This window comes from Lemur catta, chromosome 18 (assembly GCF_020740605.2).
Source record: "Lemur catta isolate mLemCat1 chromosome 18, mLemCat1.pri, whole genome shotgun sequence".
NCBI lineage: Eukaryota > Metazoa > Chordata > Mammalia > Primates > Lemuridae > Lemur > Lemur catta.
Window position 1 is genome coordinate 8,533,539 of NC_059145.1, and position 14,428 is coordinate 8,547,966.

At 51.5% G+C, this 14,428-nt stretch overlaps 1 protein-coding gene across 8 annotated transcripts; it reads right to left on the reverse strand.

Moving 5' to 3' along the window:
* Positions 1-92: 92 nt before the first annotated feature.
* On the reverse strand, positions 93-14,364 carry IL17RC (interleukin 17 receptor C). 8 transcript variants are annotated; one of them, XM_045529751.1, is made up of 19 exons: positions 13,998-14,352; positions 13,684-13,705; positions 13,348-13,500; positions 13,037-13,111; positions 12,838-12,950; positions 10,798-10,909; positions 10,417-10,461; positions 7,540-7,679; positions 7,264-7,323; positions 4,826-4,880; positions 4,566-4,747; positions 4,421-4,471; positions 3,128-3,173; positions 2,875-2,996; positions 2,581-2,640; positions 2,103-2,151; positions 994-1,089; positions 841-879; positions 93-745 (listed from the first exon to the last, which is right to left on the reverse strand). In XM_045529751.1, exons 1-19 carry the CDS (start codon positions 14,100-14,102, stop codon positions 117-119), a joined length of 2,154 nt encoding a protein of 717 aa, XP_045385707.1. In that variant the 5' UTR covers positions 14,103-14,352; the 3' UTR covers positions 93-116. The 8 variants fall into 8 exon arrangements, with proteins under 8 accessions (XP_045385707.1, XP_045385704.1, XP_045385709.1 ...); XM_045529748.1 differs by having other exon boundaries at positions 7,264-7,679; positions 13,998-14,357; XM_045529753.1 differs by lacking the exon at positions 10,417-10,461.
* Positions 14,365-14,428: the final 64 nt, after the last annotated feature.

Here is a 14,428-nt window from a genome sequence, read left to right on the forward strand (position 1 = left end):
CACCTGTCCGGGCTTTAAAGGGCCGCGGGGTTAGGGCGTGCAGCTTGCCGGCCTAGCTGCTCCGCGGTAGAGACACGCGTGGGCAACACGGATAGAAAAATAGCGTCTGCCTTTATTCAAGTCTGGTCCCCCGCCTCAGGTCCCATCCTGCGTCCCGGCCCCGGGGCCGTCGGGGTCTGGACGCAGCTGTCCAGGGCCTGCTGAAGGGCCCGGGCCACCTTCTCAGCCCTCTCCCCCAGCCGCCTGGGGCGGCGGGTGCAGGGCCCCTGCAGGGCCCCCAGGAAGTCGGGCAGCTGCGAGGGCAGTGAGAAGAGGGGCACGGTGCGGAAAAGGGCGGGCACGGCGTCCGGGTGGAGCAGTCTGTCGAAGCAGGCCCCCACGTAGCGGCCCGGCGCCCGGCCCTGCAAGAAGTCGGGCAACACGCAGCTGAGCGAGGCGGCGAAGGCGTCGTGCGGGCCGTGCGGCCCAGGCGCTGGCGCCGGGTCCTGCAGCCACTCGCTGCACAGCGCCACGGCCCCGGGCGAGAAGAGCAGGACCACCATGCCGCCCTCCTGCAGGGTCTGCAGCCGCTGCGCGTGGAACCAGGCCAGGGGCCCCTGCGCGCTCAGTTCACGACGGCTCCACAGGTCCACGGCCACGCGCAGCGGCAACTGGCACAGCGCCGACGCCAGGACGCCCACCAGGCGCTCGAAGCCCGCGTCATCAGCCGAGTAGAGGAGCAAAGCCGCGCGGCCCCTGGTGGTCGCTGCCGGAGAGAACAGAGAGGGAGGGTAGAGGTGAGGTGGCCAGAGGCCCAGCCCTCTGGGGGCGGCCCCCCGCCCCGCGAGTGCTCCCACTCACCCCCCGAGCGGACGTCCTGCTTCAAGAGCCTCAGCCACCCTGTTAGGGGAGAGGGGCGGAGGTAGCTGGTGAGCTTGCCGCCGCCTTCCCTCGGAGAACTCCCAGGCTCACTCATCCTGCCCGTGGGGAATGGGGGAGCCCAGAAGTGCTCACCTTTCACGTGGTCCTTTTTGAGGAGGAGGAGGAGGAAAAGCACAGCGGCAAAGAGTAGGCAGGCCAGCCATACCAGGGCCCAGCGCTTGTGGATGTCTGGGAGACCCAGAAAAGAAGATTAGAAACCTTACGCGCTCACCCCACTTCACAGAGACGTAGAGAAATGAAGTGATTTGTTCAGAGTCAACTGGGACGTGTGTCAGAGCCAGTATATGAATGTAGCTCCATATACTTGGGTGACTTTTGGACAAGTATTCACCTCTGTAAAATGGGGGTAACAATAGCACCTACTTCATAGGGTTGGTGTGGGGTTTAAATACATTAATACACAAACAGCTCTTAACACAATGCCGAGCACTGTAAGTGCTCAAATGTCAGCTAATATTGTCCCCTAAGCCTAGGGTTGCTGGGCCCTTGACCTTGCTGTCTTGGAGGTCTGCAATAGCCTCCTAAACTGGTGTCCCTGCCCTGTCTTTTTTGCCTCCAATCTGGTCACCACATGGCAGTCTCAGAAATCTTTTAAAAAATATAAATTTGACTGTAACCCTTTGGGAAGCTCCTGCTACTCCAAACACAAAATACAAATTCCCTACATGGCTCCTGCATCTTCATCTCATGACAGAGGCTTGCCTGTCCAAGACTCTAGCCACACTTGGCCACCTTAGAGTTCCTAAAGAAAAGTGCCCCTCTGTCGTTATAAAGAGGCATCTCTACCCCCTTCACCTAGCCCAGCCTTCAGAGTGCAGCTCAAATCTTTCACCTGAACCCCTCACCCCGCCTAGGTCAGGTCCCCATGATATCCATTTACGGCACTGAACACTTTTTAGTGCTTCAACAGCTCACACTATTGTAAGCTCACACTTACAAAATCTAAGTCATTGGCTAATGTCTTGCTAGTCTTCTACAGGTGGGGGCAGGGATTGTATCTTTTTGGTGATTCTGAGATCTCTGCAAGCTCTCATGCTTTTTAAATAAATGAAGGAATGACCCTCTGATTTATTTGAGCCCAGGGAAGGACAAGGCCATTACGTGTGCTGTTCCCAGTGGTAATCCCTGTCACGATTCCAGCTCCTGGTACAGAGAGAAAGTGCAGTTCTTATAATACTCACATTTGTCCATGGGGCAGGCCCATAGGGCTCCCAGGTCATCATCCCACAGCTGTAAGACACAAATAGAACCAAGTCCAGGGCCTCCACCTTGGCATTCAACACCCACCAAGTTCTGGTGATGGTGATCTCCAAATTCCCAGCCTCAACTGCATGTATTTCCCCCAACACACAGCAGGCTCCTGCAAGCTGCTCTGCCTTTCCTTATGCTGTGCGTACTGCCTAGCATGCCAAATCTGGCTCACAGGAAGAAATCTTTCCTTGAAGCTCTCTCTAGTACCCAGCACTTAGGACCTGTGGGTGTGGTTATCTGTTTCCTGGTATCTAGCTAGCAGTGAACTTGGGGATAGGAACTGTTTCTTCTACTCTTAACTTTTCCAGGGCTGAACACAAAATAAGTGCAAATAGACAATAGGTTAGTGCTAGTTTTAGGACTATTGCCCTTAGGCATTAGGGCAGGGCCCTCCTACCTCCTACTCACCTGCAAACACTGGCCTGACTGCAGGTCTAGTAGTAACTGCTCTCCGAGGTGAGCTGCTCTCTGCCAAGCCAAGGGATGAGGGGGGCTGTCACCTGAGGGCAACACCCACCAGGCTGCAGCTGGGCAGAATGAGGAGGGGGGCTGGGAGACTTTTGAGAGGCCACCAAACAGGGCCCAGTTCTGAGTCACTCCCACATCCCCAGAGACCAACACAGGGTGGCTGGAGTGAAAATTTGAGGCCAGGTGTGAGAAGATGCTGGAGAGGTCTGTGTTAGAGGGATCCCTAGCCCTCACCGTGGAGGCCCTGCTGGGCAGTGAAGTACAGCCACCGGGTTCCAAAGCACAGAGTGATCTGCTGTCCTGGGGGCCTCGTTTCTCCACCAGCAGCACATCGTCCTTGAGGGGCCCCAGGGAGTCTGGAAGGGATGAGAGGCCACTCTGACCAAAACCCCTTACTGGGAATTGCCACTTGCCCTCCCCCCATTCCCTGACCTTCACCCCCAGGAGCCAGTTCACCCTGCCCCAGCCTCCTTCAGGCTCCACTCACCAGCCCACAAGCACTCTTGCAGCTGTAGCTTCTCCCAGCTGCTCACCTGCTTAGAAGGGGCCAGAGTTAGGGGCACCAGGAAGAGCATGAGCCAAGGCCAGAAAGACCAGCGGCCTGTCGGGTTGGGAGTCTGTACTCTGGCCCTGACCTTAGGCAGATTTGGGTTCAAGGTGGGTGATTGGGAGTCACTCATCTTTCTTAGCCCAGGCTTTGTGAGGTCATCTGTGCTAAAGAGCTTCTGACCCTAAAGCTCTTTTCATGTCTTACAAAGCACTTTATACGTTCTCTCATCTGACCACCTTCTCAATGAGAAGATTCCCTTTTCATCTGACCACCCCACTTAAAATTGCAAGCCCAATCCTCCCCATCTTTCCATCTCTTCCCATAGTATTTGTATGCAATTTTAATATACTGTATAATTTACTTACAATGTCTATTGTCTGATTTTCCCCATTAGAACATAAGTTCTATGAGGGTGGGGATATTTATTGGTTTTGTTCACTGGCAGATCTATCACAAGTGCCTAGCACATAGTAGATGCTCAATAAATTTTTTTTTTTTTTTTTTGGAGACAGAGTCTCGCTTTGTTGCCCAGGCTAGAGTGCTGTGGCATCAGCCTAGCTCACAGCAACCTCAAACTCCTGGGCTCAAGCGATCCTACTGCCTCAGCCTCCCAAGTAGCTGGGACTACAGGCATGCGCTACCATGCCCGGCTAATTTTTTTCTATATATATATATATTTTTTAGCTGTCCAAATCATTTCTTTCTATTTTTAGTAGAGATGGGGTCTTGCTCTTGCTCAGGCTAGTCTCAAACTCCTGACCTCGAGCAATCCTCCCGCCTCAGCCTCCCACAGTGCTAGCATTACAGGCATGAGCCACTGCGCCCGGCCAATAAATCTCGAATGAATGAATATTTGTATAATCACCCCTTGAAGTACTAGAGCAACCCATTCTACAGGTGGGGAAATAGAATGATAGCAATACTAAAAGCAGCTAACATTTATTGAGCATTTAGTCTGTACTAATCCCTGAGGTGAAGCACTTCCCTTATTTCATCTTCACAACCACTCTATGAAATAGTTACTATATTATCATCTGTAGTAAACAGATAAGGAGACTAACGTTCAGAGTGGTGAAGAGACTTGCCCAGGCTCCCATGCACTTCCAAAGAGGAAGCCATTAACCATTGCACCTTAGGGGACCAAGAATAAAGGCGGTGGAGAGGACAGTGACTTATTTGGGGGTCTGCGCAGGTCCTGTCCCCAGCCCAGCTCTGGCATGCCTTTCTGACCTGGACACAGAGGTTAGGGTGGCCTTTTAACAACGGGAATTCGCGGGCCTCCTGTGGAAAGAGGGCAGTGGGTGGGATCACAAAAGGGGGACCCTGGGTTTCCCACTCTTCCCTCACCCAGGGTGCCACCCTCCGCCTGGCTTACGTTCACAGTGACATTCTCCCAGGGCAGCAGCGGGACCAGTGGCTGGCAGGGGCCCCCACCCAGTGCCTGCCAGCACAGCGCCGCCTGAGCGCGCAGCGAGCACGGTGCGTCCAGTCGCCAGCTCCGCGGGGACAGCAGCCGCAGCCGAGCGGCACGCCAGAGATTCCGGCGTGCGTGAGGGTCTGCAGGGAAAGGGCGCGGGTCACCGCGTGCCCCAGCACCCGTCCGACTGCACCGCCCCCAACCCGGGCCGGACTCACCTTCCCTGAAGGGGCACATGTCCGTCCTGACGGAGTCGGGCTCCAGGGGCCACACCTGGAAAGGAAACAGGGCTCTGCTCATATCAGTCCAACCCAGACAGCCCTCCATGATGAGCGTGTGCAGGGCCCGCAGCCAGGCCCTGGAAACGCATTGACTCAGCTGACGTTTCACAAGCACTTTCCAGGTCTCGCCTTTTACAAAGCCCTGCAGACGCACACATTTATTTATCCCGCAAACACAATGCCCAGCACTGGCATTCAAGAAGCTTTTAATGGGTGACTACTATGTTTCTTAGCACTACAGTAGGCACAGGAATGTTCAATAATTAATTTTAATTCATTCCACAACCACTTTGTGAGCACCTACTGGGTGCCTGGTAATGTGCTAGGTGCTAAAGACATATTCATATATTCCTCAGTACAGTAGACCTTTTTTTTTTTTTTTTGAGACAGAGTCTCCCTCTGTTGCCCAGGCTAGAGTTCAGTGGCATCATCATAGCTCGCTGCAACCTCAGACTCCTGCCTCAGCTTCCCAAGTAGCTGGGACTACAGGTTCCCAACCGACTAATTTTTCTATTTCATTTTTGTAGAAAGAGGGTCTCATTGTGTTGCTCAGGCTGGTCTCAAACTCCTGATCTCAAGCGATCCTCCCACTTTGGGTTCCCAAAGAGCTAGGATTACAAGCATGAGCCACTGCACCCAGCCCCTTCAGTAGATTTTTTTAAGAGCATCTATTATGTACTTAGCCCTGTGTTAAGCACTAAAGATAACAGTTTATTTATCAAACCTTTAAGAGCACCTACTATGTGGCAGGCACTGTGCTTGGCAATGAGGACATTTGAATCACAGCAAACATTTCATGAGCATCTGCTGTGCCCTACTGGTGGGTTAGGCAGTAGAGATTTATTCATTCATTCATTCAACAACCAGCACCCACTATATTCCAGGCACTGTGCAAGACTCTGGCAAAGTTATACCTTTGAATTAGATACAATTTGCTCGCTTTCAACAAAATCATAAACTCACAGTTGTCTATAGTAAGGGTAAAATATGTAAATAAATTAGTAAATCAATCACTCATTTCACAATATTAATATTTGTTGTGTACAAGAAGAAATCAGACATTTGCCCAAATAAGAAAGGAAGTGATAATGGACAAAGAAGGACAGAAGAAGTGCAAGGGGATACGGAGTTAGGAGAGGCCTGGTAGTTGGGGAAAAGCTTTGGGAAAGAAGCAACATATGAGCTGGGAGAATTCGGTCGTATGGAAAAGGGGTGAGGGCATTTGAGGTAGTGGGTGTATCTTGGGAAGTAGCTCCATTGGAGCTGGTAACAGAGTTCCCAGGAAGGGGAATCATAGGAAAAAATACAGTGGAAAAGGTTCCATTGGGGGCAGAGTATGGGGCCCAGAATGCCAGGGAAGTGATGGGAAGGGAGGTGAGAATGGAAAGGTGATAGAGGAAAAGTGATAGAGGCCCAGACAGGACTGAGATGGACAAGAGGGGGAATGTCAGAGGTGAAATGAATGGGACCTGATGACCATCAGAGGGAGAAGAAAGAGCCAACATATTTAAGCCTGGATGTGCCACATTTCCTTGTAACAGCGCTATGAGGCTGGTACTATCATTATTCCCATTTTACAATGGGACACAGGCTCACAGAGGTGGAGTGACATGCCCAGGGTCACACAGCAAGCAAATGGCAAGAGCTGGGATTCAAACCAGTCTGAGTCCACAGCACATGTTCTACCCTCCAGGGGAGCACAAAGAAGGAATCAGGGGAGTAGGGGAAGGCTTTGGGGAGGAGGTGACATTGTAATGGGGCCATGAAGCATAAGTAGGAGTCCTGTGGATGGGGCATCAGGAAGAGCATTCTAGCATGTAACAGGCAGAAGGCATGGGAAAGCAAGAGTCAAGGGAGAGCCAGCCCCCCAGGGAGCCACAGTTTCCACCTCAAAAAGGAGTATGGAATATTATTCAGCCATTAAAGAGAATGAAGTTCGGCCAGGCATGGCGGCTCACACCTGTAATCCTAGCACTCTGGGAGGCCGAGGCAGGCAGATTGTTTGAGCTCAGGAGTTCGAGACCAGCCTGAGCAAGAGCGAGACCCTGTCTCTACTAAAAATAGAAAGAAATTATATGGACAGCTAAAAATATATATAGAAAAAATTAGCCGGGCGTGGTGGGGCATGCCTGTAGTCCCAGCTACTGGGGAGGCTGAGGCAGAAGGATCGCTTGAGCCCAGGAGTCTGAGGTTGCTGTGAGCTAGGCTGATGCCACGGCACTCTAGCCCGGGCAACAAAGTGAGACTCTGTCTCAAAAAAAAAAAAAAAAAAGGAGTATGGAGAATGGTGAGACGAGGACCGGGGCGGGGGGGTCACTCCTCTCACCATCTTCTCAATCCCCTCTCACTGGCACCCAGCTGGACTCTGTTCCTACCTGAATACAGAGGCAGGGGACCAGGTCTGTGTGGTTCAAGGTAATGGTCTGTGGCCCAGTCTGTGGGACAAGCAAAAGGAGGCAGTTGGAGAAGATAAGGAGGAAGGAGAGGGGGAGGCCAAGGTCAAGGAAACCAGGTGGGCAGAAGCTCCCCCACGAATGTTCCCTTGCTTCGGGCACGTCCTCTTCAAGGGTCCTCTTTGATAATGGACACACATCCTTACCATGGGCATCCCCCCTAGAGTGGGAATGGGCTCGGGGAGGGGGAGGCCTCACCAGGTTTCTGTTCCACCAGGGCTTTGGGGGGCCCTGGACCTGATTCCAGTACAGGGAGAGGCCAAAGTGCTGCTCCTCAGAGACATTCAGCACCAGGCGCACATCTTCACCATCTGCAGACACGCTGAGCCAGGGCAAGGCTAGTGAGGGAGGCACAGAGAGAGAGGACAGCTTACACTTCCTTCACCTCTTTTGCATGCCCAAGCCTAGGCCATACCCACCCACTGGGTTTGAGTTTCTTTTAAACCCCTTAGACTGGGAGGTCCTTGGAAGGCAGCCTGTGTCCCCTTCTCAATTCAGACTCTGCCCCCAGCAGCTGGCCCATGGCTGAGCCCATGGAGGGCCCAGTATGTAGTCTTAGGACAGCTCTTCTCCTTGCTTCTCCCTCGGTAGCCAGGAGGATCTGTAACCAGCTCCATAAGCAAAAACACCTTTTTATAGTTCTCTTATGTTGTGAGTTCCAAGGCCAGTAAGATTTGCTGACCAGAACTTTGTAACTTTCTCTCGCAGTGATGCATTCCTTTTGAGTTTTTTTCCCCAGAAACAGCAGAACCTCCTTGCAGCCATGAGATAATTACAAAGGTTTACATCACCTGTTTGTCCAGAGAAGACAAAATAAGCAACACCCCACCACACAGATCATGCCCAAGGACCTACTCCCCGCACCCCGCCTGCACACAAGGCTGAAAGAATGACTAATATTAACCCCTAGCCCATTATACTACGAAAATCTCTGCCCTGGGAGGGACTTATCTGCCATTTTTTGATTATGCCATGTATGTACCAGCATGGCTTCTCACTGCACTTGCGTGCCCTGCACGCTGCCTCAAAGATGTAATGATGCTCACTCACTTCATGCATTATTCATTTCACCTCCAGAAAACCCCCTCACCCCATTGGTTGGGGAGTCAGATTTGAGGAAGTCCCTTCCTCCCACCTCCTGGTTGATGCATCCTCCGCAATGAATCTCCTTTCTTCCTTGACAATCCTTACTGTCTCGGTAATTGGCTTTCTGCTTGGCGAACAACAGAGAGACTCCCCTCATGGGTTCATTAACAAATCCTGTAACCTCTTTTAAACAAATCATTTTCTTCTGCTTAGAACTGTGAGCTATCTAACCTCATCTCCTAGGACTCATGTCTTTAATTATTCTGCTGCAGACACACTGGCCTCCTTACTATTACTTATATATACATACAACACACTCCCGGCCCCGGGCCCTTTGCACTGGCCATGCCCTCTGCGTGGAACACTCTTCCCTCACATACTCACCTGGCTTCTCCCTCACCTCCTTCAGGTCTTTGCTCACAGAAGTGAGGCCATTCCCGACCTTTCTACCCCGCTTCCTGGAATTTTCTCCTAAGCTCTAATCACCATCTAACTTACTGTATACTCCACATCTCCATGTGTTTACTGTGTCCTCCCTCGCTCCCACTCCAACCCCAACTCCCAGATCCATGAGGGCAGGGATTTTTGTCAGCTTTGTTTATTGATTTATCTCCAGTGTCCAGGGCCATGCCTGGCACAAAGTAATTACCTAATAAACATCTGTTGAATAAGTGAATCCGTATCTACTGAATGAATGAAGCAATGAAATGCGTGGTGTGTACCTGTGTTTTCAAAGCTCTGGTGCTCAGTAGTCTTTAATGCATTGCCAAAGAGGCAGGCCAAGTTTAATTTTAAGAAACCAAGGCTGGGCGCGGTGGCTCACGCCTGTAATCCTAGCACTCTGGGAGACCGAGGTGGGTGGATAGCTCAAGGTCATGAGTTCGAGGCCAGCCTGAGCAAGAGCAAGACCCCATCTCTAGTAAAAATAGAAAGCAATGATTTGGACAGCTAAAAATATATATAGAAAAAAATTAGCCAGGCATGGTGGCACATGCCTGTAGTCCCAGCTACTTCGGAGGATGAGACAGAAGGATTGCTTAAGCCCAGGAGTTTGAGGTTGCTGTGATCTAGGCTGATGCCACGGCACTCTAGCAAGGGCAACAGAGCAAGACTCTGTCTCAAAAAAAAAAAAAGAAACCAAAAAGAAAGTGAAGTTGAAAAAAATTTAATAGCTCAAGAAACATCACAGTGTTTTTATCTTAATCTGGGTGCTAGTTATGCAAACATAAGCATATGTAAAACCTAATTGAACTAGACATTAAAATTAGTGCACTTTACACATTTTTATGTATGCATAGTAATACACAATAAGAAAGAAAATAAAAGGCCAGGCAATGGTGGCTCACGCCTATAATCCTAGCACTTTGAGATGCCGAGACTGGAGGATCGCTTGAGGCCAGGAGTTTGAGACCAACCTAACCCACATAGCAAGACCCTGTCTCTACAAAAAATAAAAAAATTAGCCTGCTGTGGTGGTGTGTGCCTGTAGTCCCAGATACTAAGGAGGCTGAGGCAGGAGGATTGCTTGAGCCCAAGACTTTGAGGTTGCAGTGAGCTATGATGATGTCACTGTACTCTAGCCCAGGCAACCAAGCGAGACTCTGTCTCAAAATAAAATAAAATACAAAAGAAATATCCAAATAGTGCATGGGGAAAAAATCAGAACCTTGACTTTCTTAGCTCTTATTTCAGGTTTAGTATAATTTTAATTTTGATATATGGAGGGCACCGTAATCTTGAGAGTGCTTTGAGCCTCTAGATGTCCCTGGTACTAATAAATATTTGTTATAAGGAATGAGAGATTCATCTTTATATTCCCCAGTGCCTAGCGCAGAGTAGCAATGGCTGCAGTCCATGAGTTATGAATGAATGAATATGCTCTGCAAGCTTCTGGGATGTGGCAGTCCAGATCTGAAGCAGACTGTAAGGGTCCCTCACACTTCAGACCCTGCCCCTCCCTCCTCCCAGCCCACGGGCCCTAGCCCCTACCCCAGCAGCTCTGGATGCTGTTCCGGACTTCGAGCCCCCTGCAGTCTGGGGAGAGATCACAGAAAAGCCTCCAGTAGGGCTGGGGGCCAAGGAAAGAACGGGGGCAATCTGACCCACAAGGAACACTGAGAAGGGTTCCCTGTCCCCCAAATTCCGCCCACATCTATCCAATGTTCAAAACACCTTCCCCAGGGGCTGGAAAGCTGTGACACCCAGGAAGAGAAGTCCCAAGGGACTAACTCTGGGAAGGATGTGAGCTCAGACCCCTGCCTGAGAGTGGATTGGACCAAGAAGAGGGTGCAAGCAGGAGGAGAGTGGCTAGAGGGGACAGAGACTAGGGAGGCCAGGACTTGGGACCCCTGGGGCTCTGTGGCCACTTACCAGGCAGCTGCTGTGTGAGGTTGAGCTCCTTCTGATACCTGGGCTGAGTGTAGGACCAGATTCGCATCTCACCCCCCAGGGCAGCCTCGAAGCAATCGAATACTACAGAGCCCTGTGAGGAGAGCAGTGGGGGGAGGCTGGCACCATAGGGCTCAGAATTCAAGGCAAGGGCTGTGAGTTCATCTATGTGGACCACTTCGCTCACCGACCCCTATCCCCAACCAATGACTATATTTATACTGTACAGCCTGAAATCTACCATTCAAATTTCCTTCAAGGGTCCCAATTCTAAAGCCAACATCCTCAGTAAGGTTTAGTTTGAGCCCCTGTCCCCACCCCTGCTGTCCTGGATCACCTGGCCAAAGCTAAGGAGGAAAGACACCCCGATACAAATGTAGGATGCCCCTCCACAGAAGTGGTTCTCACGCCCAGTGCCTCCGTGGTGGTTGTGAGGTGGCCAAGCAGATGTTCTCCCAGTCAACAATTTGCCAGCTAAGAGGATACTGGCTGGGGTTAGAGGTTGGAGGGGAGTCAGAGGGTTCGAGTGATTTGGACTCAGTGGGAGATAGTCCTTCCAACCATGTGTGACCTCCTGAGGCAAGGAGAAGCCCTAATGTCCTGCACCACAGTAAATGCACCCTGGCATGTGTGGCAGGACTCTTTTCTTAGTCTGAGGGTCCAGAGAAGTGCATACAGCCCATAGACCACCCCTCTCCGAGCCTCAGTTTCTCTATCTGGAAAATGAGAGTAATAATAATGCCTAGTTTAGGCCAGGCGTGGTGGCTCACGCCTGTAATCCTAGCACTCTGGGAGGCCAAGGCTGGAGGATTGCTTGAATTTAGGAGTTCGAGACCAACCTGAGCAAGAGCAAGACTCTGTCTCTACTAAAAATAGAAAAAATTAGCTGGGTGTCGCGGCGCATGCCTGTAGTCCCAGCTACTCAAGAGGCCGAGGCAAAATGATCATCGCCTGAGCCCAGGAGTTTGAAGTTGCTGTCAGCTAGGAAGACTGTGTCTCAAAAAAAAAAAAAAAAAAAAAGCCTAGTTTGTGGGGTAGTTTTGAAGATTACAAAAGAAAGGAAAAATTAAATTTATTGAGGCTGGGTGCCATGGCTCACACCTGTAATCCTAGCACTCTGGGAGGCCGAGGCGGGTGGATCATTTGAGCTCAGAAGTTCGAGACCAGCCTGAGCAAGAGCGAGACCCCGTCTCTACTAAAAAAAATAGAAAGAAATTATATGGACAGCTAAAAATAATATATATAGGAAAATTAGCTGGGCATGGTGGCGCATGCCTGTAGTCCCAGCTACCCGGGAGGCTGAGGCAGTAGGATCCCTTGAACCCAGGAGTTTGAGGTTGCTGTGAGCTAGGCTGACACCACGGCACTCTAGCCCGGGCAACAGAGTGAGACTCTGTCTCAAAAAAAAAAAATTAAATTTATTGAGATCCGTTAGTGCTGGGCATCATATCAGGTGTCTTACAAGTATCAATTTATTTAATTCCCACAACAGCCATATGGGGTAGGACTATCCCTTTTTTTTGTTTGTTTTAAGTAGTCAACAAGGTAAGGTGTGAATCTAGTCCTACACTCAGCCCATGTTAACAGACATTTCACAAAGGAAGTTACACAAATAACCAATAAGCATGTGAAAAGGTGCTCAACTTCATCAGGGATGTACAAATTAAAACCACAATGACATACCCTACATACATAGCAGAATGGCTAAAATTTAAAATTACAACACCAAGTATTGGCAAAGATGAGAAGCAAGCGAAACTCCCATACACTGCTGGTAGGAGTATGAAATAGTAGAATCACTCCAGGAAATTGCATGATGACTTCTCACTAAGTCAAACATACAAGGTAGGACTTCTCTTATCCCAATTTCACAGACAGAAAAACTGAGGCATAAAAGGCTGAAAGAACTTCTCCACAGCTCTGATCAGAATCAGGATGTAAAGAGATAATGCCTGTAAAAGCGTTTTATAGATTTCATATTTAGAAGGTGGCTATTATTATTATTATTATTATTTTGCATACCACAGAGTGACCAGGCTGCACAAGGGCAGCAGCAGGGACTTGCACCTCCAGCAGGACGCAGCGGGTGGTAGGGTAGGCCTGGAAGGAGAGCAGGACTTGGGCCTGGAGAGAGGCTGTGAGAACAGGGCAGGGGTCATTCAGGCCCAGGGGCCTCAGGAAAGACCCTGGCAAGGGACCGTTGGGCCAGCCACGTTCTCACCATTCCTGGGCTCCTCAAGCCCTCGGTCAGCTGCTCCTCCAAACTTTTCCTCATCTTCAGCCTCTTCCCAGTGCCCTAGAAGAACCCAAGAACAAGGCTCAGGTGAGGCCCCTGCACTGGGCTGGCTTTGGGCCTGGCTTCCTTCCAGTGCTGGGAAGCAGGGCGGGCGCGGGGAGACCACACTGGTGGGCGGTCCTTCCACAAGTGTCCTCCAGGAGTACACTGAGCACTGCCTGCCAGATCCCAGTCCTCATGCCCACCCTGGGCACTCTGACATGTGCACACGCACAGCCACAGGGCGACTCACTCACCACGCACAGCCAAGCGGACGGCCACACTAACACAGAGGTTACAGTCGGTCTCCTGGTGGCACCTCAGCACCAGCTCTGTCTGCAGGTGTGTAGGCACCAGCACAGGGCCTGGGGCGGGCACGATGTTTCCAGGCAGGCAAAGCATGTCACCATCTGTGTGTGAAGAGGGAGGTGGGAGCCGAAGCTGTTCAGAACTCAGGGTTTGGTGGCACTTGACACGTCCAGAGGGCCAAGGAGCTTGGCTCTTCCTGGGCTGAGGGTGGGTGGGGAGGGCATGGGACTGGGATACTTGTCCTCCCTTCAGCCACCCTGGAGAGTTCTTTTCTCTATACTCACCCCAGAGGTGGCAGGAGAGGCCCTGGGAAGGAGAGGAGGGAACGTCAGTGTTTATGCGCCCAAATCTAAGCAACTTTCTCTGCCTGAGACCCTTGCCCAACTCTTTCTGGGGCTCCCTATTCCAAGCCCCTCCCAGAAGAAGACAGATCCGGCTCTTTTCCCCCTCCCCACTCTTCTCTTCTCCCATCAGTACCAGACAGACCAGCCTGGGCAGTTCTGGTGGTGGCAGCAGTGACAGGAGCCAGACTAGGGCTTTGCTGGGCCAAAGACTGAACTCTGAGTCTTCCCCAATCCTCCCAGGGCCCCGGACTCACCGGAGAGCAGTAGGCAGTGTCTTCAGGCTCCACAAGCCTCTCCAGAGAGAAGACCACGGGGCTTCGGCCCAGTGCCAAGGACAGCAAGAACCAGGGCACAGGCATCTTCCAGGTGCCAGGCAGCACTGAGGCCTGAGGCCCCGTCCTGCCCCCCTAAGGGGGGGCAGGCTTCCCACCCCTGACCCCACTCAGCCCCGTGTCTATGGGTAACAGGGGTCAGAATCCCTTCCCAGCCTCTGGGGTCCTAGCGCTGGGTGGGTAGCTTGTGCACTCCCTCTCCCGCTGTCCTGACTCTTGTCCCAGTTCCAGCCCGAGTGCTTTCGCTTTGGCTCCCAGCAGGCAGCCGGCTGTTCCCGCCCCTTCTGTGTCCCTCCCACCAACACCAGGCCTGGGAGCCAGCAGCCTTGGACTAGGGTGGTGGCCTAGCCTCC

Excerpts from the sequence above, each read along its gene's own strand:
- IL17RC (XM_045529748.1), bottom strand. The coding sequence starts at position 14,102 with ATGCCTGTGCCCTGGTTCTTGCTGTCCTTGGCACTGGGCCGAAGCCCC. Across the intron at positions 4,881-7,263 it reads TCCCCTGCCTCTGTATTCAG|GTGTGGCCCCTGGAGCCCGA; the intron begins GTAGGAACAGAG and ends TTTCCTTTCCAG. Across the intron at positions 880-993 it reads CAAAAAGGACCACGTGAAAG|GGTGGCTGAGGCTCTTGAAG; the intron begins GTGAGCACTTCT and ends CTCCCCTAACAG.